This window comes from Engystomops pustulosus, chromosome 9, assembly GCF_040894005.1.
Source record: "Engystomops pustulosus chromosome 9, aEngPut4.maternal, whole genome shotgun sequence".
NCBI classification, from domain to species: Eukaryota; Metazoa; Chordata; class Amphibia; order Anura; family Leptodactylidae; genus Engystomops; species Engystomops pustulosus.
In genome coordinates, this window is record NC_092419.1 from 84,401,223 (window position 1) to 84,423,362 (window position 22,140).

Here is a 22,140-nt window from a genome sequence, read left to right on the forward strand (position 1 = left end):
TGATGAATAAGCTGGACAGCTTGAATATGCTAATGACTCATTGGACATTTCACAGGTCATCTGCATACAGCTTTAGGTCCTCATTGCTTAGGATTACAGGCATGTAGAGGGACAATGAAGGAATAGAGGCAATGCTCTCTAATGGCAGTTTATGAAAATATATTTAGTTTAGGGGGTTATTTTGCCTGACGGGTTCTCTTTAAGGGGTTAATCAAGGCCCAGGACCCCGCACTACAGGTCGTATATTTAGTAACAGTGTGGGCAGAGTGACTCTCCATGTACAGATGGGACGCTCTTGTCACACTACACTCTCCAACAGTGATGGGACTACAGCGCCACCATCCATGCCAGGAGCCGCATGAGGAGAGTAGTCATTTCTGAATAACTTTCCTACAGTGCGGGCGGTCAGCCTATGGCTCCCACAATGCTCCACGAGAGGAGCCTGAGGGGGGCGGTGCCTGATTTTGTTAGCCAGTCAGCGCCTCAGTCTCGGTGTGGGGGCGGGGCCCGCATTCCGGAAGTGCGCTGGCCTGTGTGTTGGCGTCGTTTCTGTGGCGGCTGTCGACGGGGAGTGTGTCCCGGGGTCAGGATGAAGGAGCCCAACACCTCCGCCGCGTCTCCCCCGGTCCCTGCCTTCCTCATGAAGCTCTGGGCGCTGGTGGAGGACCCGAGTAACAGTGACGTCATCGCGTGGAACTGGGTAATGCCGCGTGTGGTGCCCGTATAGTGGCCGTCATGTCGTATCTGTGCTCTGAGGACACGCCCACCCCGCAGCATAACACTATACAGGGGGGTGTGCCCGGCGTGGTGCACGATGTCCAGCAGACGGGGTAATAGTTATGCATCTGCCCCCTGTGACCACTGACAAGAGCAGGTGGCCGCGGTCCTGCAGGCCTGGGAGGTCTCTTCTTCCATCAGCTATTCATATAATAATCCATATTTAACCCCTTATCTCTGCACCTGGTTTCCACACCAGCTTTATTTTGTCATCAATTCCTTCTACAAGCTTCTACTTTTCTGTCACTATAGTTGTATGGGATCTAGTTTTCATATGCTCTACTGGTGAACTTTTTTTTTTTAACCATTAAGCCTTTCTGTGCAGTATATTAAAAAAAAAATCTACTAAAAATATTTTATTTGTACAGATTTGTGGTTTATAAAGTGTTTTTGCCATTTAATATTTTTTTTTTTGTGCGTGATGGATGATTATTTTTTTTACGTTTTGTAGCCTGGATTATGCACATGGTTTTTTTTTTTTTGTTGTTTTTTTTAATTAAAACTTTTTATTAAAATATTTTTATTACGTTGTCCCACAAGGGGATACTTTCATGAGATTGTTTGATCTCTTATATAATACACTGCACATCTTTACAGGCCTCTGGCCTAATACTTATCACAGGCGGCCCTGGGATCCTTCACTCGACCCCAGGCTGCCGTGCAACACCATCAGCACCCTGCGATTACAGCCACAAGGTGAAAATGGGGTGGCAAAAGGAGTGCTGTGCCTCTGCAGCCACATAGACACCGTGTTGACTGAAGGGTTAAACGCTTGGGATCTGAACTTTTTTGATTCTGGGCTGTGATAACGCAGCTCAGTAACTGCAGGACTCAATGTCCTGCAATTTTCTTCTGATGCGGTGCCATAGAAAGCAGTTTCCTCAGAATAAGTTCTCTTAATGACACATTGGTCAGTAAGGGGTTACAACTTTGATCTGTTAAATAGACTTTTGCAATGTCCCTATAGGATGGATGGGCTTCTGCTGTCTGCAGCCTTCTCTGCCCCAGGGCTGCAGGTATTCACATGGAATGGCTGTGCTGTGGCAGGTTCTAACATGATAGAAACACCTATATCAGGGTCAGAGAGGAATTGCTGTTGTTTTCTCCACTACTTGTATGGTTGGTTACCAAACACGCATTCCGATACAAACATCAAAATAATATGACCCAGTTCATAACAAATATTAATTACAGGCAGTCCCCGGGTTACGTACAAGATAGGGTCTGGAGGTTTGTTCTTAAGTTGAATTTGTATGTAAGTCGGAACTGTATATTTTATAATGGTAGATCCAGACCAAATAAAATTTGGCCCCAGTAACAATTGGATTTTCAAAATTTTTTGCTGTCCTGGGACCAAGGATGATCAATAAAGCTTCATTACAGACACCTTACAGCTGATCATTGCAATCTGGGACTATAGTAACATCCAGAGAGCTTCACCAGAGGTCAGAGGGGTCCGTCTGTAACTATGGGTTGTCTGTAAGTCGGGTGTCCTTAAGTAGGGGACCGCCTGTAATCTTTATTAAGGTTACAGTAGTAAAAACTATTTATAAATCAACTAAATGCATTTGGGTATTGGTAAGTTGGGGCCCATTACTGCTGGGGCCCCCGTGTATCTTAAGACCTGTTCCCATCAGCGTTTTGCAGTTTCCATTACCGTATTTTTCAGACTATAAGGTGCACAAAAAATCCTTTTGATTTTCTCAGAAATCAAAGCTGCGCCTTATAGTCCAGTGCCCCTTATATATGAACCGTACTTACAGACAACAGCTGCCTTGAACTGTGCACAGGTCTGCCACCTGCTGGTCATTCATCCTAATAATCAGGTGCGCCTTATAGTCCGAAAAATACGGTAAATGGATTGTAATTTAAACAGATGTCGGGATACATTAGTAGCAAAGTATTTAGTTAAAGTAGCTGGACATTGCTTGCCATGAGTGCCGCACTGTTGCAGGTGTATTGAAATCAGTGAGGGGAAAAAAACAGATCTGTTATTCATCCGTTTTTTTAAAAGGAAACTGCAGAACAGAATCCTGAGCGCAGATGGGAATCGGTTTTTTAGTATAGCAATTGTAAATAATTCTTTTGTATTATTACAAGTTAGATACATACAAGCCACTACATGACTCTACCAACCTGTAGTGGATTATTAATATAGGCGGTTTCGACAGTAGACAGGGCCCAAGCCTTCTAGGGGGCCCATGGCCACCCAAACAACCCACCAAATTTTATACTGAGAAGAACCTTCACTCATGAAATCCTTGTACATCCATTCCTGCTTTCATTACACGTGTACACAAGTTATTTCAGGACCTTTTGAAGGTCCTCCAAAGGTCCTGAGACTGCAGATTGAAAGCAGACAGAAGGGACACATCCTCTATCCTCCATTCTCCAAGAAGCTGATTCTAGTACCATATGTAGGAAGTGATTCCAGACTTGTAGGGGGAGTTTATCATTAGTCCTATGTAGCTTCTTGGCGTATAATTGTCGCAGATTTTTGCGCAAATATCATTTTTACGGGGTATTTTTAGTGAGAAAAAAACGCACCTCTGAAGTCACGCAATGGCGGAAAAAATACACCACAGAATGTGCAACACATTTACCAACTGAGACTTTTCAAAAGAAAGCAAATTTAATCACAGAACTACTCCACATAGGAGGTGGTGTATGTGGGTCCATTGCAACTGCAGGGGGGAGGAGATTATTCTCAAACTTTAACAATTTTGAAGTTTTTGCTCAATTTTATGTTTGAGGTATCTGAGAATTTGCTGTGCAAAATCATTGCAAAAAGGCAGAAGTTGAGCAAATGTTAAAAGTACATGCGACTGGTGCAGTCTATTCACATAGAGAACACACAGCTGTCCAAGTCCAAGGAGGGGTTCACCTGTGTTGGACTCCAATCGGTGTACGGCAACCCTAAGGCAGGGGTCCTCTTAATATTGGTGTAATGATAATCAGACTTCTTTATTATAGTATCAAAAGACTGTTAAAAACATGAACTTTCTATGTATTTTTTCAGTTCCTGCACCCCTTGTCTTGATCTGGCCTATTATTGGCATACTCCCTTCTTACCCTTAACATCTGCGTCTGGTTCTTTTACAGAATGGCCAGAACTTTTGTATCCTGGATGAGCAGAGGTTCTCCAAAGAGATCCTACCCAAGTACTTCAAGCACAACAACCTGTCCAGCTTCATCCGACAGCTGAATATGTGTATGTATCATGTCGCCAATGATTTTGAAAAATATGAATCTGAATCGGGTCCTGTATTATTGACTATTCACTTCAGTAATGGACAAATTTACTTGCAATTTAACATTTAGCCTGAAGGACACACAACAGAAGTAGGAACACTACTGCTGCAGCAATGATTTAGGTTTAGTTTCTGGCCTATTGCTCTACTGAAAATATGATTGTAATGCAAGGATGTTAATTGACCTGTGACCATGACCCTACAGTGACCTGAAGTTGATCCCTACTAGTTATACATTAAGGAGTTCTGCTGTTACTTGCAACTTCTAAGTTTCTCTTATACCTGAATTGGATGTTTCTCATCCAGGTATTGGCACCCAAAACTTTTACGGTATTTATAACCCACTTTGGATTCTGTCCTGCAGATGGCTTCAGGAAAGTGATGAGTCTGGAGAGTGGACTTGTGAAATCTGAGCGGGGCTCCTGCATTGAGTTCCAGCACCCATTTTTCAAAAAGGGAAAATCGGAACTATTGGAAAATATCAAACGCAAAGTAAGTATGATTGCCTTCTGGTCAGTCTGCGCTCTGCCTTGGCCACACCACAGTCTATTCTGCCATGCTGTGGATTGTGTTTCTGGACTATTTCTGTGACTTCTGTGTATCACACATACTGTTTGTATCTACAGTGTATCACTTATAAACAAAACAGATGACAAAGAGAGAATATAGGACCTGCTCTGAGTTTTGCAGCTCAGGTATTTGGCTCGCACATGGGGCTGTGAAAACCATGGCCCTGTGCATGAGCCCATTGAAATGTAATTGTCTGTCTGCTATCCATTGAATAATGCGTAGCCACCATGTTCGTGTGAATGGGGCACTAAAGGGAACCCGTTACCATGAATGTGATTTTTAGCTGTCGACAGGTTCCAATAGCCTTTGCTATGCTGAGTTTAAAAATGCCTTTGTCAGCATTCTAAATTATGTCAATAGTTTAATTTACATTGCCTGGATCTCTGCCAACTGGGTGTGGGGAGTCCCAGGGGGAAGGATAGCTGTGCAGCCTGTGTGTGCCTATCTATCTTCATGCATGCTTCCTCTCCTCCACACCATCCATCTCCCTCCCCTGGCTGCTCAATGCACATGACAAAGAGGAGGGAGGGATCTGGATGTGTGTGGAGGAGAGAAGACTAAGGGCTCATTCACATGGCCGCTATGATCTGCAACCAGATCAAGGCCCCCACAGACAGCTAAGGGTGACGGTGGGGTGAGCACACTCTGCCACCAAGTCAGAGGCCACACTGCAAAATATAGGGCTTACAGTCCTATATTACAGAAGTTTTGCAGTGTGGCCGCTCGATTGTCTATGGAGGGAGATGTGAAGAGCACTCACCCCTCCTCCTCTTGGCCCTAGATATAGATGCAACCCCCGGACCTACGCCAATAAGATACATATGGTACATCATATATAAATGGTGTAAATAAATTAAAAATCGGTTAAAAAAAATGAAATCCCATAACCAACCAGACTGGCTAAATTGTGGTTGCCCAGTTGTATTTATTTCCATACAATAAGCTAACGCTCTATGGATTATCTGACAAGAAACTCTCTAATCATCGCAAGTAATTGTGGTGGGAGTTTGTTCTCCCATACGGCGAGCCTGTGTCATATAGAAGATTTGTTGCCCATGATGGGTGATACATAGATCCCCATAGACTTGGGTATATAAAGTGTCCCTGAAGGCTGAATCGCATTGCGCGGTCCCTTTTACACCTATGTGATGAGTTACCAGCTCATGACTGATTTTATACTATAGATGTCTTCAGTGAAGTCTGAAGATCCTCATCTCACACAGGAAGATTTACAGAAGGTAGTTACAGAATTGCAAGATCTTAAAGATGTGCAGAATAACATGGACGCAAAGTTGGAAAATATGAGAAGGTAAGTAGAAGGATGTATAAGATGATTTATATCAGGCACTACTGGGTAGACTACTTGGTCTAATGTACTTTCTGTACTCTGGGGGTAGCTGCCGCCTGCTGGATAATTCCATATGCTGCGACAATGGCAGCTCACAATACTTTGTGGAGTGATGGTCTTCTTATAAATATTTAACCTGTTCCTTACTGTTGTATGACTATAAATGTGCTACACCAGTAAGGGGTGTATGAAGAAAACTCCCAGACTGAGCCCTCTCCCTCAGTTTTTAGCTTCTGTTAACTGGTCGATCAATGTCCAAACCAGAGGAAGACTGTAATATAGAAGCAGTATATTCACAATTATAGTATATTGTGTGACTGATCAGACCACCTAGGGTTAAAGTACCTTAGGGGTACTGAAATTCTAGTAAAAATTCTAATCATCCCTAGAACACATATGAAAATAAACAAGTAAAAACATATTAGGTATCCCTGCATCCCAAAATGTCTGATTTATCAAAATATAAATATATCCCTGTAACAGAATAGTGCCCAAATTTCTCAACACACATAAATTCAAAATGTCTCATAGTGACGCCTTACACGGCTCCGTACACCGAAGTATCATAATATTATTGCCATCAGAATATCACAACAAATTTGTACAAAAGATTTTATTTGGTATTGAAACTATAAAACCTATATAAATTTTGGTATCTCTGTGATCGTAATGACCCAATGAATAAAAGGGAGGTGTCATTCTGTGACTGCACAGGAAAATATGTGAAAACAAAGCCCGTAGGAATATAGCGCAAAAGTCTTTTTTTTTTTTTTTTTTTTTCTACAAAGCTTAGAAAGGTTTTTATATACCTTCCCTGTACCACTGAACAATATATAAAATAGAGCCCACTAGGAAGTACAATTTATTCCCCAGATAAGCCCTCATTTGTCACTGTAAACGAAAAAATAAAGGCTTGTGGGGTGTTTTTAAATCAATAATAGCAATGGGCCATTAACAAAGTGATTAAGTAATTGAAAGTACCTGTCCTACAGATAGACAAACAATGACAGAATTGTCCCATACAGACAATTCTCATACAATGGGGCGACCAAGAGAAATAGATCAGCAATCACTGGGAAATGTGGGAGCCTTTATTCGGGTATCGGCATTACAGGAGGGATACGTGTCACGTCTAGGCACGCAGCTCTCCTGTTATGCTGCTTCCTTAGTGAAGACCTCAACATTTCCAGGTGAGTGCTGCTCTTTTTTTCTTTTGGTCTTCTTTTATTGCTGAGCACCACCGGTTGCTGCTAAACCTTCTAACTGCATGCACCCTCCCAAGTCCTGCCCACTCCCCATTACAAGACAGTGCCAGTCTGCCCTCTTTCTGTTTATTTATCTCATACAATGGGACCTCTTAATGCCGCAGTTAGCAGGGCGGGTGGCTGCTCATAAACAAGTGGAAAATTAGGGGAGTTTTTTTTCCTAAAGTGAATTTTGATACCGTAAATTCAATAAAAATCTGTAGGAAAGAAGTGTATATATTTACCACCACCAAGGTCTTCATAAAGGAGTTTGTCGACGTAAAAAGCAAAAACGAATACCGCCTCGGTCTTGTGGAAGTTATGTATGACCAATTGTGCCTCTGCATTTCCAGACAACACAACTACCCAGTGTTTCTCAGCTCTTGCTGTACAGAATGATCTGCCAATGCTATTTTCGGTGTTTCCTAGTTTAGGCTTCATTCACATGCTGTATGCCCGCTGTGTTGCCGTGTGAGGGAGAAAAGGAGAAACTGCCCCTCCTCCCTCCATAGGAAGCAAGCTCGATCTTTTCCCGGTGTACAGCCATGCGACCATTGTCGTCTTTGGGGATGTATATGCGGCCGCGTGTATGTCCCCGTCAACCACCCCCCCTCCCCCGACGGCCGTCTAAATTAACCCTTAATCAGGTACTTTTGACTAAGTAATTTTCATTTTGAGCACTCGCTCTTATGGGCCTTAGATGGCAGCAGGTTGTCGCTGTAATAATTTTTTTTTCAAAAACTACAATATTTTCTCATCCCGTCTCATGAAAAAAGGTACAAAAAGTGATCAAAAAGTAACATTTACCCCAACATGATACCAATAAAAAGTACAGTTTCTCCCACAAAAACAAGCCCTAAAACAGCTCTGTATACAAAAAATAAGTGATATGCCTCTTAGAACATGGCGATGCAAAAACAAGCAATTTTCTCAACAGATGAGTTCTATACAGGCGGTCCCCTACTTAAGAACACTCGACTTACATACGACCCCTAGTTACAAACGGACCTCTGGATATTGGTAATTTAATGTACTTTAGTCCTAGACTACAATAATCAGCTGTAACAGTTATCACAGTTGTCTGTAATGAAGATTTAGTGTTAATATTGATTCTTATGACAACCCAACATTTTCAAAATCCAATTGTCACAGAGACCAAAAAAGTTCTGGCTGGGATTACAATGAAAAAATATACAGTTCCGACTTACATACAAATTCAACTTAAGAACAAACCTACAGACCCTATCTTGTATGTAACCAGGGGACTGCATGTATTCTGCAAAAGAAGTCAACCATAAGAAAGCTATATAAATGGGGTATTCCTGTAATCGTGGTGACCCATAGAATAAAGATAATATATTATTTTTATAGTATGGTGTTCTGCCAACAACAAAAACCTAAACCAGAATTAATGATTTTTCTTATCCCCACCAAGTATGAGTTAATAAAATCTCAGCAATTTGCTATTTAAATGATTCACCTGAAAAGTGGATCTCTTACCAGAAAAAATAAGTCTCCCCCCCCCCATAGGTCCTATTTACAAAAAATATAAACATTTTATAGCCTGTAAAATATGACAATGCAAATGTGCTCTTTCCATTCTACGCCTTGTCGTGTGCCCATACAGCAGTTTATCAATTCATATGGGGGTATCGGCATAATTGGGAGAAATTCCTGTCCATAAAATGGCTGTTAATGGGGATCACGTTATCTCTATCTGTCCATGAGCATTCGCCCCGCCAGGACCTTGTGAATGGCTTCTGAAAATGGGTCTCCTGAGCGTGACCTTCTTTCCAGCAGTGGCTCTCCACGCATTCCCGTTGGAATTGAAGGAATGACGTCCGACACATCCATGGCCGTAACACGACTTCCACCAACGTCTTTGGTCATCATTCAGAGCATGTGCTGAAGTCCTTGTTTTATTTCCATACTGGCGCCTCCAGTATCTACCACTTCAATTTCTAAATAACCTTTTTATTTTGCTGATTTGATTGTAGAGAAAATAAAGCTCTCTGGAAAGAAGTTTCTTCACTCAGAAGAAGACACTGTCAGCAGCAAAAGCTTCTCTCTAAGGTGAGTGCTGTAAAGTCTCCAGAAAAAAAAATTTTCTGCTGAAAATATGACATTCAACTTATTTTGAGGGAAAAGAGTACTTTATCATTCAACTTTCTCTCTGGCCACTTGGCTTATAGGTTTCTATTCACTATTGTCTTTAATGCCCTGTACACGGGATAAGGGATAAATGTCCAATTGCTGGGGAAGTCTGCAGACTCCTCCTTTACATTGCAAACAAGACGGAAAGGATTACAGTGCAAAATAATAGAATCTGTACGGCACCTGCCTAAAATTCTCTCCGGAGACCTCAGGCTCCAGACCTTTGTTTCCTTGACCATGAACCTGCTGTAAAGCAAATCACTAAATGGTGTTACTTGTGCTCAGGCAAGATGGCAACCCTAAAATGGACTGAAAATAGAAGAAAAAAAAATGCTGCAGTTGTAAAGTAAAACTTAATGGAGAACAATTATTTAAATTCGGTGTTTAAAGGACATCTACCATCAGGATCAAAGATTGTAAACCACAAAAACTGTTTTAATACAAAGGTTGTAAACCAATCACACTGCTTTTAAGGAAAAAAAAGACTTTAGAAATAATGCAAATGAGTCTGAGGGGCTCCAGACATGAATGCACAATTAGCAGCGCGAAGCACCAGACATCTTGTCCCGGTGCTCCGAGCTGCTTATTATATAGGTGATCCTGGCGTGTCAAGATTAGTGCCGGGATCAAGGTGAAGAGGAGCGGAGTTTAGTATTAACCGGTTCACGACCTCCCGCCGTGTATTCATGGCGGCAGTCGGGTCCCGCTGCATGGAAAGGGCTCAGGCTGGTAAGTCTTGCATATTGCAGCAAAGGCTTACTGGTAACATCCGCGATTGGTGCTAGCACCGATCGCAGGTGTTATTACAGCGATCGATCACCGCAAAGCTGCAGGCAGCCTCAAAAGGATAGCGGCGCATGGGCGCCGCCATCTTGCCTAGGATCGTCACTCCCCGTGACGTCATCGGGGAGCAGCCATCCGTCTACATGGTAGCCTCAGGTCTTCCGAAGACCTGAGGCTATTTCGTTTTAACCCCCTTTATTACTTTGTAATGAATGGGGAGGAAAATCCCCTTATACTGCCATACTGTACTATGGCAGTATATGATAGGATCGATCAGACAACCTAGGGTTAAAGTACCTTGGGAATCTGAAAAATAGTAAAAATAAAAAAAAGTTAAAAAAAAAATATATATAATAAATAAACCTAAAAATTCAAATCACCCCCCTTTCCCTAGAACTGATATAAATAAACAGTAAAAATCATAAACACATTAGGTATCGACGCAACAGAAAATGCCCGATCTATCAAAATATACTAACGTTTTTTCAATGCGTTTAACCCCGTAATGGAAAATAGCACCCAAAGTCGAAAATGGCACTTTTTTGCCATTTTGAAAAATATTTAAAATCTATAAAAAGTGATCAAAAGGTCGTTCAGTCATAAAAATGATATCATTGAAAATAATATCACATAATATGACACCACCCACAAGCTCTGTACAACAAAGTATAAAAAAGTTATTTGCGCCAGAAGATGGCAAAATCCCAAAAAAAAATTTAGTACAGGGGGTTTTAATTTTTGTAAATGTATGAAAACATTATAAAACCTATACAAATTTGGTATCCCCGAAATCGTACCAACCCAAAGAATAGAGTAGACGTGTCATTTGGGGCGCTCAGTGAAAGTCGTAATAAGCCCACAAGAAAAAGGCGCAAATGCGTTTTTTTTTTTTTTTTTACCATTTTCACTGTATTTGAATTTTTTTTTTTTTTTTTCCCCGCTTCCCAGTACATGGCATGGAATATTTAATACCATCACTATGACTTGCAATTTGTTACACAGAAAACAAGACATCACACAGCTCTTTACATGTAAAAATAAAAAAGTTATAGATTTTTGAACGTGGGGAGTGAAAAATGAAAAAACAGGGAAGGGCCCGGTCCTTAACCGGTTAATAGGTTTTTTGTTTCCTTTAACTCTTATGGAGCCCAGAGCTCCTCAGGCGCAATTGGATAATTTTAATAGCCTGTTTTTGTAATATAGGAAGTGAAAGCGGATCCTGGAAGAGGGGGCACACACACCAGTCAGTGTGCTTGGTTTACAATCCTTCATCCTGGTTGTAGATATACTTTAATGTGTCTTATAAAGTAGTGATACCGTCCCCTTCGATGTATAGTAATGATGATATCGCTGCTCATACTGTTTGTGTGACTGATGTATAAATGTGCTAAAATACTTTGAAGCAGATTGCCTCATTATTATAGTGCTGGGTATAGTTCTAAATCTGTATATTTTTCTAGGTGCTTCAGTTCATCATAAGTTTAATGAGGGGAAATATTGTAATGGCACCAAAACGGAAAAGGTATTTGTATTAAAACTTTTTTTTTTCTGCTCCTGGATGTGTTATTTTTTTTCTATATTTTGAACCTATATTTTTCATGCAAGTTTTCAAACGCCCCCATGACTTGGGGGTGCAGGGGAGTCGGGTATACTTGTATATACCTTATTAAAAGTGAGTGGAACCACTAATGTCAATTATAAAAGCATTTTGGGAATTTGTATTAAACAGGCAATGAGAACCTTCCATTAGGTTAAACTGTGTGATCCTAATAACCAGCCCCCTTTATTGTATCATTCTTTGTAAGTTTAAGTATATTGTGTACCTTTCATGTTTTCTTCTATTTGTCTTATAGACAGTTAACTTTAGAATCAACTCAGTCCCCTCCACCAAAATACAGTCGACAAATCTTACAGGTTCCTGAGGTGGTGGAAGAAGAGGTGAGATATGTGCTTTTTATAACTAGTTCACATTACTGTGCTGTCTATGGACTCCAAATGGGTCTTGCGTTTTAAAGCTTGTGGGTACTTGCTCATAGTTCCAGGCACAGTCACTGTGGTAATTTTCTTTTTTAGATATCCATGGTCTCCTTCTAAAAATAAAATTTTAAAATGATTCTAATAATCCCCTGTGCTGTACCTTCACAGGTTGTTAGAAGAAGCATAGCAAGACTCCCTTACCCTCCACAGGTCCCAGCACAGCTCGTCAGGTAGTGTTAGGGGATAATGCAGACATTTGTGTCTGTGTTTCCTCTCTGCTTTTAACTGTACTGAATAAAGGAAGTCTGTATCATCACCTGCTACTTTCACCTTACTAGTCGTGTTGGGACCAGAGGCTCTTATAACACCCCCAGAGCACTTCTGGCTCATTAGCATAATTGTAAAAGTTGACCTTAAAAGCAAGAAGGCCATGAATAACACATATACGGTAAGAAGATTAGCACAGTCACGTTGTCCCTGGTTTATCATGATGGATTTTGATGGTAGATTTCCTTCAACACTTTTTATCTTTCTTTCTTAAAGGTGTGTTACTCCTCTCAAAACCCTGGAAGCTCAATGGAAAACATGCTCGAGATATATGAGACCTCTAGTCCTGCAGAGGGGACCTCAGAAGTTTCTACTTATACTGTAGAACCTGCCCAGAGTGCCATAGTCCTTCCTACAACTTCCCTAGGCTCAGAGTAAGGACCTGTGTGGTTTCATGATGTAGTCACTATACATGACGTACAGTCAGGGCTTTGCCATGTCTATCTCTTCTCTTCCTCTACAGCGATTGTATACAACAAGTTGTCATCAATGATTCAGTTCTGCAGTTGCATTCTATGGATGATCAAAACGTAAATCCATCAAGTAGCAAAGCAGGCGCCGAGATGGCGCTAGATGTTGTACAAGCAAATGTCCCCGAAGATCCAGACAGCGTCATCAACTCCATTCTTAATGAAAACTCTGAAATAAACAACATCGATCTTCTGGACCGGTAAGATTATATTGTTACTGGAGTAGGTGGACCCTGTTAAAGGGAAACCTTCAGGCAAAATAACCCCCTAAACTAAATATATTTTCATAAACTTCCATTAGAGAGCATTGCCTCTATCCTTTCTTTGTCCCTCTACATGCCTGTAAACTTAAGCAATGAGGTCCTAAAGCTGAATGCAAATGACCTGTGAGATGTCCAATGAGTCTTTATCATATTCAAGCTGTCCAGCTTATTCATGAGTGGAAGCACAGCCACACCCCCAGTGCTTGACTGACAGCCTGGATAATGATGTGAGGTATAATGGTGTAATGGCTCCTCCATGGGCTTCCTGGTGGCCACGCCCCCTGCAGCCTGTGTGTGTATGAGATACTCCTATACACATGACTGACAGCCTGTATAAAGATTTGAGGTATAATGGTGTAATGTCTCCTTCATGTGCTTCCTGGTGCTGGCGCCCCTGCAGCCTGTGTGAATGAGATACTCCTATACACATGACTGATAGCTTGTATAATGGTGTAATGGCTCCTCCATGTGCTGGCGGCCACGCCCCCTGCAGCCTGTGTGTATGAGATACTCCTATACACATGACTGACAGTCTGTATAATGGTGTAATGTCTCCTCCATGTGCTTCCTGGTGCTGCCGGCCATGCCCCTGCAGTCTGTGTGTATAGGAGAGAGACAACAGCTCCAGGCAGCCATGTTATAGCATAAGTTGTCAGGTACATGTGTAGCTGATGTCTGTGTCACACATGTGTATTAGGAGGATGCAGCATGTCAGCAGATACAGCACACACTAGCCATGCTTTACTATACATTACACAGAGACATGAGCAGGGGGAGGAGAGGGGAGGGGTAACAGGGGTGACATCACTGCCTCTGACCATGTGACCAGCCCCATTTACATAATAAAGAAAATATGATTTTGCAATTATTAATGTATGAATTGACTAGATAAAGGCTGGGATGGATCCTTGTGAGCTGCTCCAACAGGTAGTAGTGACAGGACTAGTGACAGGGGTCTGATGACAGGTGTCCTTTAAAGAGGTTCTATACTGTGGACTGTTTGATGTTGAAACCATCTAAAAAGTTCCCGGGCTATTGTAAGGGAGTGTGTAGGTATTTAGTGCCCCTGGCTGAACAAAGTGTCACACAGTACTGCCCAGATCACTGAAATGTGTTTGATCTCTCGTCCCATCTTGTATTTCAAAGACCACAACAGTGGTCACAATCCCCCGGTGTTACAAAGTGCAGCTACAATCCTGGAATGTAAAGGCATTTTATCAGAGTCCTTCTGTTACTAACAACACATCTACATGGGTATTGTTACACCAATCTCCAGGGCTCCTAGACAAACAATCTCATGGTCTAAACTACTGATAGATTTTCTTTTGGAATTCAAAAGTTCCAGTGTTCTGCACGAGCTGACATTGTTTTGTTAGTTATTCCAGCTATAGTAAGATCGGACCAGGCCTTCGGATGTCATGGCTTGGTCATGTGGGGCACACCAGCCTTTTACTGTGATTTGCTGTATACACTAAACTACTCGGATGTCTCTTTCCTCTTTCACTCTTCTCATTCTGAGACTTGCGTTAAATTTATCTCTGCCCTAAAATCTAATTTGAGTTAATCTTAGTAGCTACAGATTTTTGTGATGATCATATCTAAATAACACTGTATTTTTTTTTTGGGGGGGGAGGGGGGGGTAATTTTTTAAGTAAATTATATAGTTTTCATTATTAGAGCTTTTTGCTTTATATTTATAAACTACTGGCTTCATAATTACTTTATATTGTTATAGGTTTTAAAAGAAACGGAATGAGGCTCCTAATTTTGTCACTTGTTTTTCTTTTTGAAGATCTGTTTTTGGTCTGGGTCTACCTTCTTCCTTTGTCTGCCCTAAACTGTACTTAATGCATATTGCTCCCTCCTGAAGGAGCTCAGCAGCTAATCCAGTGTCACGTAAAGCAGTGAATACACTGAGCTCCACATAATCGTCAAATACATTGTCTGCAGTATATAGAGAAACGGCCTGGCAGCTGCCATCATCTGGAGGGCAACAGAAATGGTTAGAGCAAGTGTATAGTCTACGAACAGGTACCATAGGTGGCACTTGGAGCCATCTCTATGGGCACCCAGGGCTTCACCGCAGCACAGAGTTTGCCAGAGAGGTTGAGTGACTCAAGGCCTCCTCCTGCTGTCCTTGTTGGCCCAGGCTCAGCGCTATTTTAAAGGAAAACTTCCCGAGACTACAGGAGGAGTGCGGTGTTCGGACAAAACTGGATTATAATTGGAGGTCCTGCCCCATGTTTCTTCCTGTTCAAGGGGACCCTGATGGGAAGCTACACTGATCATCCAAATTTCCTTTCCTTCTTTCAACCAGATTGATGTCCTCAAGGGGCCAATACAATTGAAAGCTGTGGCAGGGCAGGGAACAATACGTTGATAATTAAATTGCTGTGTTGTTATAAGTGAGTTTTTGGCTCAGGTTTGGGCACTCTTCCTCAAAGGGTTCCCATCCCTGCTATAGGGGATGAAGGAGATTGGAGGCACAGAAATTGTGCAGAATGACAGACTGTGATGGGGGGCACAGGGATCCCCCTCTGACAACCTAATAATAATTCCTTTATTTATATAGCGCACACACATTACACAGCGCTGCACACAGTTTGCCAAATCAGTCCCTGTCCCCACTGGGGCTCACCATCTAATCAACCTACCAGTATGTTTTGTGTGGGAGGAAACTGGACCTAATTCATTCAAGAGGCTGCTGCATCCTTTATTCGGGATGAGCAGGACATGGTCCCCTGGTCCAACAGCAGGTTAATAATAGTATGAGGAGATGAGCAAAGACTGCCGGTGGCTGCTGTCACAGGCTACACCGAGGAGGAGCGAGGAGAAGTAGCTCCATTACTGGTAAAGAAAGAATTGGCAAAGTTGTCCAGCATGACGTGAGGAAAGGATTTGTGGAATAAATATCTGTATGAATGGTTTACCTCTATAGTAAACCTCAAAAAAACCCCAAGGGCTATGATGTGCACCACAAGTCAGGACTTTTTCTGTCCCTTATCAAATGACAATATGTTGGTTCTGTTTATAGAGATGAAATCCAGGATTTCCTCAGTTGCATTGATGCCAGCATGGAGGAGCTACAGAGCATGTTGTCCCGAAAGAAGTTCAACGTTGACACAGATGTTATCGATGAGGTATGACTGGTGTCAGCAATCTGAAATGATCCGGCGCGTATGTTTTATACAATGGTCTGTGTGTTTTTCTGTATAAGGAATCTGAAATTCTGGAAGTTGTATATTCTTCTATAAACCCCCTGCTATATCCACACAGTCTCCCCTGTATGGTATCATATGTTATAAATTGTGAAGATCCAAAAGAGTTTGAGACTAGAGCTTCTCCAAAGATTTCCCATTTGTATTCTATGTAGGAAAGATGAGGTCTCAGACTTATTTGGGAAATGTCACACCCCTGATGTCATCTAGCTGTCATGCACACCCGTAAAATTCAGGCACAACTACATACAGAAACTATAGCCAAGTCTCCTTTTATCTCTTCAACTTACTTTTTGCAGCTATTTAAACCTGACTTGTCATCCTCAGATACTCCACTCGCTGTTACCAGCGCCAGCATAGCCCAAGTGAGTATGCTTCCCAGTTGGTTAGTGGCTTTCATAAGAAATGATTTTATCTGTTCTGGGAGTATGTAAAAAAAAAAACCTAACCATTTGCCTTTTGATTTGTAGAATATAGAGCAGAACCCTGGCCCGGGGCTAGTGCTACAGAACCCAGTGTCAGACAGCGATGAGCATAAAGGTTTGCAGCTATTTCTGAACTTTTCTGTGTTTTGCTGTTTATAGGAAAAAAAAGTTTTACTTGCCCAGGGGGCACTACCATTTTTTTCTTTTTTTGGCATCCTGCTTGTTGGTTGGTTGGTCTGTTTTTAAGCTTGCCACACCTGAAAAAATTAGTAGGCTAGTAGGCTGAAAGATAAATGTACTGAAGATTACAAGTCACATATTGACTTGCTTAACAACATCCTGCTAATGGTTTATTAGGCCGATTTCTGATGACAGGTTCCCTATAATAGGTACCTTACTGATGGTAGGTTTCCCTAAAAAAAATTGAGGTATTCTTTATCTGCCCCCCATTGCACTTTTTAAATTCTCTGTTCTATTCACTATTCATCAGCATCCTAGTTTTCCATGATGATATGAGGCTTGCATAATAATTTAGTCCCTCACCTAGTTTTGTGCGCTTTTCTCGTGTAGAATAATTCAGCATGCTAAGAAACATTGGGTATAAAAACAAAGTACATACATGTCTGTACATGCCTTCTGCACCAGGTTTTCTTGCTAATGGCTTGTCCATTGCTTGCAGGTAAGCAGCTGATGCAGTACACGGGGAACCCCCTGCTGTCCCTCTTTGATGTTCCCTCAAACAGTTCTGCAGCGACGTCTGTAGATCCCGGAGCGTTACTGAGCACATTGGAGGATGGCGTGTATCCCTGCAGTGCGGAAGTACCGAATAACGTAACTCTCCAGAATAACTCCAGCCAGGCAGCGGACCTACTGCTAGAAGATCTCACCGGCTCCAGCGATTTCCAGCCCATCTTTGTCCTTAGCCCGGTGAACAAACTGATAGAAGAAGTCACAGACTCGGAAACCCTTTAATAGCAGAGAGTTTTTATTGAACCTGCTGTATATTAGGTGATGTACTCTGACACAATGCGAGTGTCCACTATAGACTCTTTCATGATTCTCCTGCAATAAGTTCTGGTCATGGGGAAAATAAGCAGATTTTACTGTTGATTCCTTTTCTTTTCATTATAATCCTAGAAGTGTAAACTGGTGAAATCTTTTGCACCAATTTGATAGATGTTTAGATGCAAATCTATTTGAGTGGCAAATGTGTGGATGATGATCACTGCTATAGCACCAGAGATCTGTTCATAACACCACATCCAAAATCCTTTTAGAGGACATCTACCACCAGGATGAACGTGTATGCAAATGCAGCTGAAGGGCTCAAAGCTTCATTAACACCTATGGAGCCTGCGTTCCCTCAGTCCCTTTGCATACATGTTCATCCTGGTGGTAGATGCCCTTTAAATTTAAAGGAGCTTTTATTGAGGTTGTTTGGTTATCATTAATATGCTATTTCTCTGCATAATGTACTGAATACAGTGAAACCAGAAGGACGTCCTACAAGAGATATAAGGGATCAGAATAAAAAACATAGTATGGTCACTAGAACATGTGATAGGTAGAGGTCCTGTACAAGCCGAAGTCCTAAGCCAGAAGTCTGTAATGGTAAAGCTCTTCCACCTGCCTAATGATCCTGTAATACATGCACCAGGGGCATCTGTGACCCTCTCTACACCTTTATATCTATGAAGGATGTTCTTCATTGTGCAGAGGAAGAGGGAGGGATGGGGGCGAGGGCTCCCCTCCCCGGCAAAATATAGTATGTATTCTATACTTTTCTCAGGTCAACTTGGTCATGGGTGCCATAGACCCCTATGGGGGCTGTGAAGTGACCATAAATTGTGCGGCAGATCATGGCCCCCTTTATGGTTGTGTGCATGAGGCCTAAGTAGATGGTGTTGGGCAGTGTAGAAAGAAGAGAGCAGGTACAGCCATACATCTACTGCAGTGTGAAGCTTTACAATTACAGATTACTGGAAGACAGGATGAATATCTCATAAGTGACCTATACATTGCTGGTGTTACTTGAGGGAGGTTAATAAGAGAGAGCCCCTCTTTAACTTAGTGCAGTTCGTTCCTCCAGGAGTCTGTAAGGTTTGTGCTTCCGTTTGGTATTATGCAATCTTTTCTATTATCTGGTAGCATTCAGGTCTGTATAGCTATCTATATGCACACTTATTAGTGGGGCACTTGTTTTTTTCTTTGACTTATGATATGATGTTTTTCTTTCTTTTATTGATGAGTGGCGGTAAGTATTACAGGTGGGTCGTCATATCTGGGGGTGGTGATGGTGATCCTAGTTACATGATGGTATGTAAATTCAGAATAGCGATCCCTTACACATTATGGCATTTTTTCCCCTTCATTATGCACTTTTTACAGTCTTTTTATAGCTTCATGATGCTGCATAATGTAGAAATAGGACGATCCTAGAGTAGAACCTGCACTCTGGTAAAGCAGCACTGTCCCCGATCTAATCGAATGTAATACCTTTTTATGACGATATTTGTATTTCGTTGGCAGTTCTCTTCCATATTTTGCTTCCTGGAATCTGCGTGTTCGTATACACAGAATTGCTTTACCACTTAACGGGGTATTGCATGAGTTAAACATTTTTAATGCCTATTATTATAAATGGGTGCGCTTCACCTGGCACCGCCAAGTGCAGTGGTGCCCCAGTGAGTGCCACTTGTGCTTCGCAGTCCTCTGACGTCACATCCTTCAGTTTCTAGACCAGGTTTAGTGTAATGTCATACAGGGCCACTGTACGTCGTACGGTGCAGTACTTTGAGCGATTAATGGCTCTACTGAATGCAGCGGTTTCTTTAAGCGTGTGATCCGTTTGGGCACAGGGTGAGTAACCTAATATTGATCACCTATGGTAAGGGTAGATGACTGATAGCTTTGTCCTAAACCTGTACTGGGAGGATGTGGACTTGGGCACCTTTTAGACGAGCTGCATGGCACCACAGGGGCACCTCTGAGTACTGCACCATCAGTCCCAGGTACTAGAGCTTGCAGCACCATACCTTACCCTGTGGATACAGTGTTTGGACTTGTGCATTTCCACTTTTTTTTTTTAGATTAATGTAATCAATATTAATCCTGGAATATTCCTTTAAGTTTGTAACTCTGTATTTTCCACCTCTTTCTATTAATGTGTAGAGCATCTTCTTAAGTCCAGTATTTGTACTGAATCCTTTTTGCATTAAATCAGATGAGCCGGGGGTGCTGTGAGCGTCTGAGGTTTCACTGTACTATTTCCTCTGGAACAGTGTTTTGTTCTGACAGAATCTGGTCATATGCTGATATTTCCATATCGATTTTTTCCCCTTTCACCACGACAGCACCACCTGAGAGAGAGGGATCCGCCCCCATGGACAGGAAACCTGAGCATAAAAAGGACACGCCTCTCTCCAAGCCTCAGTGTGGTTTCCTGTCCCTGACGGGAACCTGAGTGTGAAGCTACCTGGTGCCTGTCTGATGGCAGGTACTAGGGTTTGATCCCGGCCGGTGAGCTGGTGATCATCCAGATCAGGAGTCCTGATTCTGGTCCAAAGCAGTACAGGCGAGGTGCTGCGTGTCAAGGCTGAATGTCTGCAGTGAGGACAGTTGCCATAGTATGTGACCTAGCCCCAGAAACAACATGTGGTGGGGACTAGAGTGCGCCTGTTCTTGGTTTCCTGCTGCACGCTGCAGACCCCAGTGTGGGAGCAGGTGTGCAAGGAGACGGGTCCGGCGTCTCCAGAAGCAGGATTCGGAGTTGCATGGTGTGACTCCTCCTCTCCAGACACACCTCACTGGTTGTGAAAGGTTGTGCGCTGGCAGGACAGGACTTCTGGCGCGGCGGGACTGGTGATCCGTACAGGAATCCCGCACATAACACACCTCCAGAGGGATTGGGTTGTGTCTGTAGAACTGAGCTGATGAGCTCAGGAGGCTGAAGAGGTGCTACTTAAATTCTGTCGGTAAGCATGCTCTGAATTATGGCCTATGAATGCCCCTTCCAGCTAAGGGCAGCAAGGAGGACCTCTGAACCCGTATGAGAGCTCCGGGTGGTAAGTCTACTTTTCTTCTATTACACTCATGATGTGTAGAGTGTATTTGGATTCTGGTAACATGTGGACACATTGGAATGGGAAAATGGTCTGTAATCCCAGTCAGTAGATCAGGTTACAGTTTGATTAATTACCACGGCAGGTTCAGTTAATTGGATAACGACTTGCAGGTTAGTCTCTCTTCCCAGTGTGTAGAGAAGCTCAATGCTAAGGGTGAAGACACACATGGCGTTTTTGGGCCGTTTTTACTAAGTGCGTTTTCAGATCGTTAAAAACGCATGCGTTAAAAAACGCATCCGTTTTTTAAAAACGCATCCGTTATTTGAAAACGCATGCGTTTTTGTCCGTTTTTCATTGCGCAATTTCGGAAAAACGGACAAAAACGCATGCGTTTTCAGAAAACGCATGCGTTTTTATAAACCGGATGCGTTTTTTAACGCATGCGTTTTTAACGATCTGAAAACGCACTTAGTAAAAACGGCCCAAAAACGCCATGTGTGTCTTCACCCTAAGGTAAAACACACTTTACTGTTAGTTTGAGTTGTGAATGTCGGACTGAGCAGAGAAGCTCAGAAGGCTGAAGAGGTGTTACATGAATTGTCAGCAAGCATGCTCTAAATTATGGCCTTTGAGTGTCCACTACAGCTGAGAGCAGCAAAAAGGGACCTCTGCACCCGTATGAGAAGTCTGGGTGATTCAGTTAATTTTCTAATGGCTTGAAGGTTAGCCTCTCTTCCTGGTGTGGGGAGAGGTGAAGTGCTGAGGCACCACACAGAGCACATGGTGGCTTCTCAGCTATCCTGAGGTTTAAGACTAGAGCCACATGATGCTTTCATAAAGCATTGATTGAACCAAGCCAGTCCAGTAATTGTATGTGGTGACTTGAGCGCCAGTGCACTGAAAGATGGGATTCCTTACTAAAGGTGAGCAATTGTCCCATAGGTATAGAAGATATTGTAAATTATGCCTGAATCCTTGCTGGGAGCAGTGGTTCCAGAAACCAGGCAAGTAATAGTGAATAAATACCATAATCTTTGCTGGGAATAGTGATTCCTCAGATACATAAGCAACTGCGTTTATGCTGAATTCTAGAAGCAGTGGTTCCACATGTACGCAAGGTAATGAGAATGATTACATAATCCTTGCTGTGAGCGCTGGTTCCACAACTACCCAAGGTAATGTGAATAGTTACATAATCCTTGCTGTGATTGGTAGTTCCACAAATACCCAAGGTAATGTGAATGGTTACATAATCCTTGCTGTGAGTGG

At 42.3% G+C, this 22,140-nt stretch overlaps 1 protein-coding gene across 1 annotated transcript; it reads left to right on the top strand.

Annotated features, from left to right (window-relative positions):
- The first annotated feature begins 486 nt into the window (after positions 1-486).
- Positions 487-20,156, top strand: LOC140078055 (heat shock factor protein 3-like). The gene is made up of 13 exons (XM_072125852.1): positions 487-700; positions 3,880-3,988; positions 4,393-4,520; positions 5,783-5,907; positions 9,188-9,263; positions 11,588-11,649; positions 11,981-12,065; positions 12,648-12,805; positions 12,895-13,101; positions 16,199-16,304; positions 16,682-16,747; positions 16,853-16,922; positions 17,487-20,156. The coding sequence occupies exons 1-13, from the start codon at positions 590-592 to the stop codon at positions 17,777-17,779; spliced, it is 1,596 nt and encodes a 531-aa protein (XP_071981953.1). The 5' UTR covers positions 487-589; the 3' UTR covers positions 17,780-20,156.
- Positions 20,157-22,140: the final 1,984 nt, after the last annotated feature.

Bases quoted from the DNA above. Each gene is read 5' to 3' on its own strand.
- LOC140078055 (XM_072125852.1), top strand. From the start codon at position 590: ATGAAGGAGCCCAACACCTCCGCCGCGTCTCCCCCGGTCCCTGCCTTC. The intron at 701-3,879 runs GTAATGCCGCGT...GTTCTTTTACAG, and splicing joins ACGTCATCGCGTGGAACTGG to AATGGCCAGAACTTTTGTAT. The intron at 12,066-12,647 runs GTGAGATATGTG...TCTTTCTTAAAG, and splicing joins CTGAGGTGGTGGAAGAAGAG to GTGTGTTACTCCTCTCAAAA.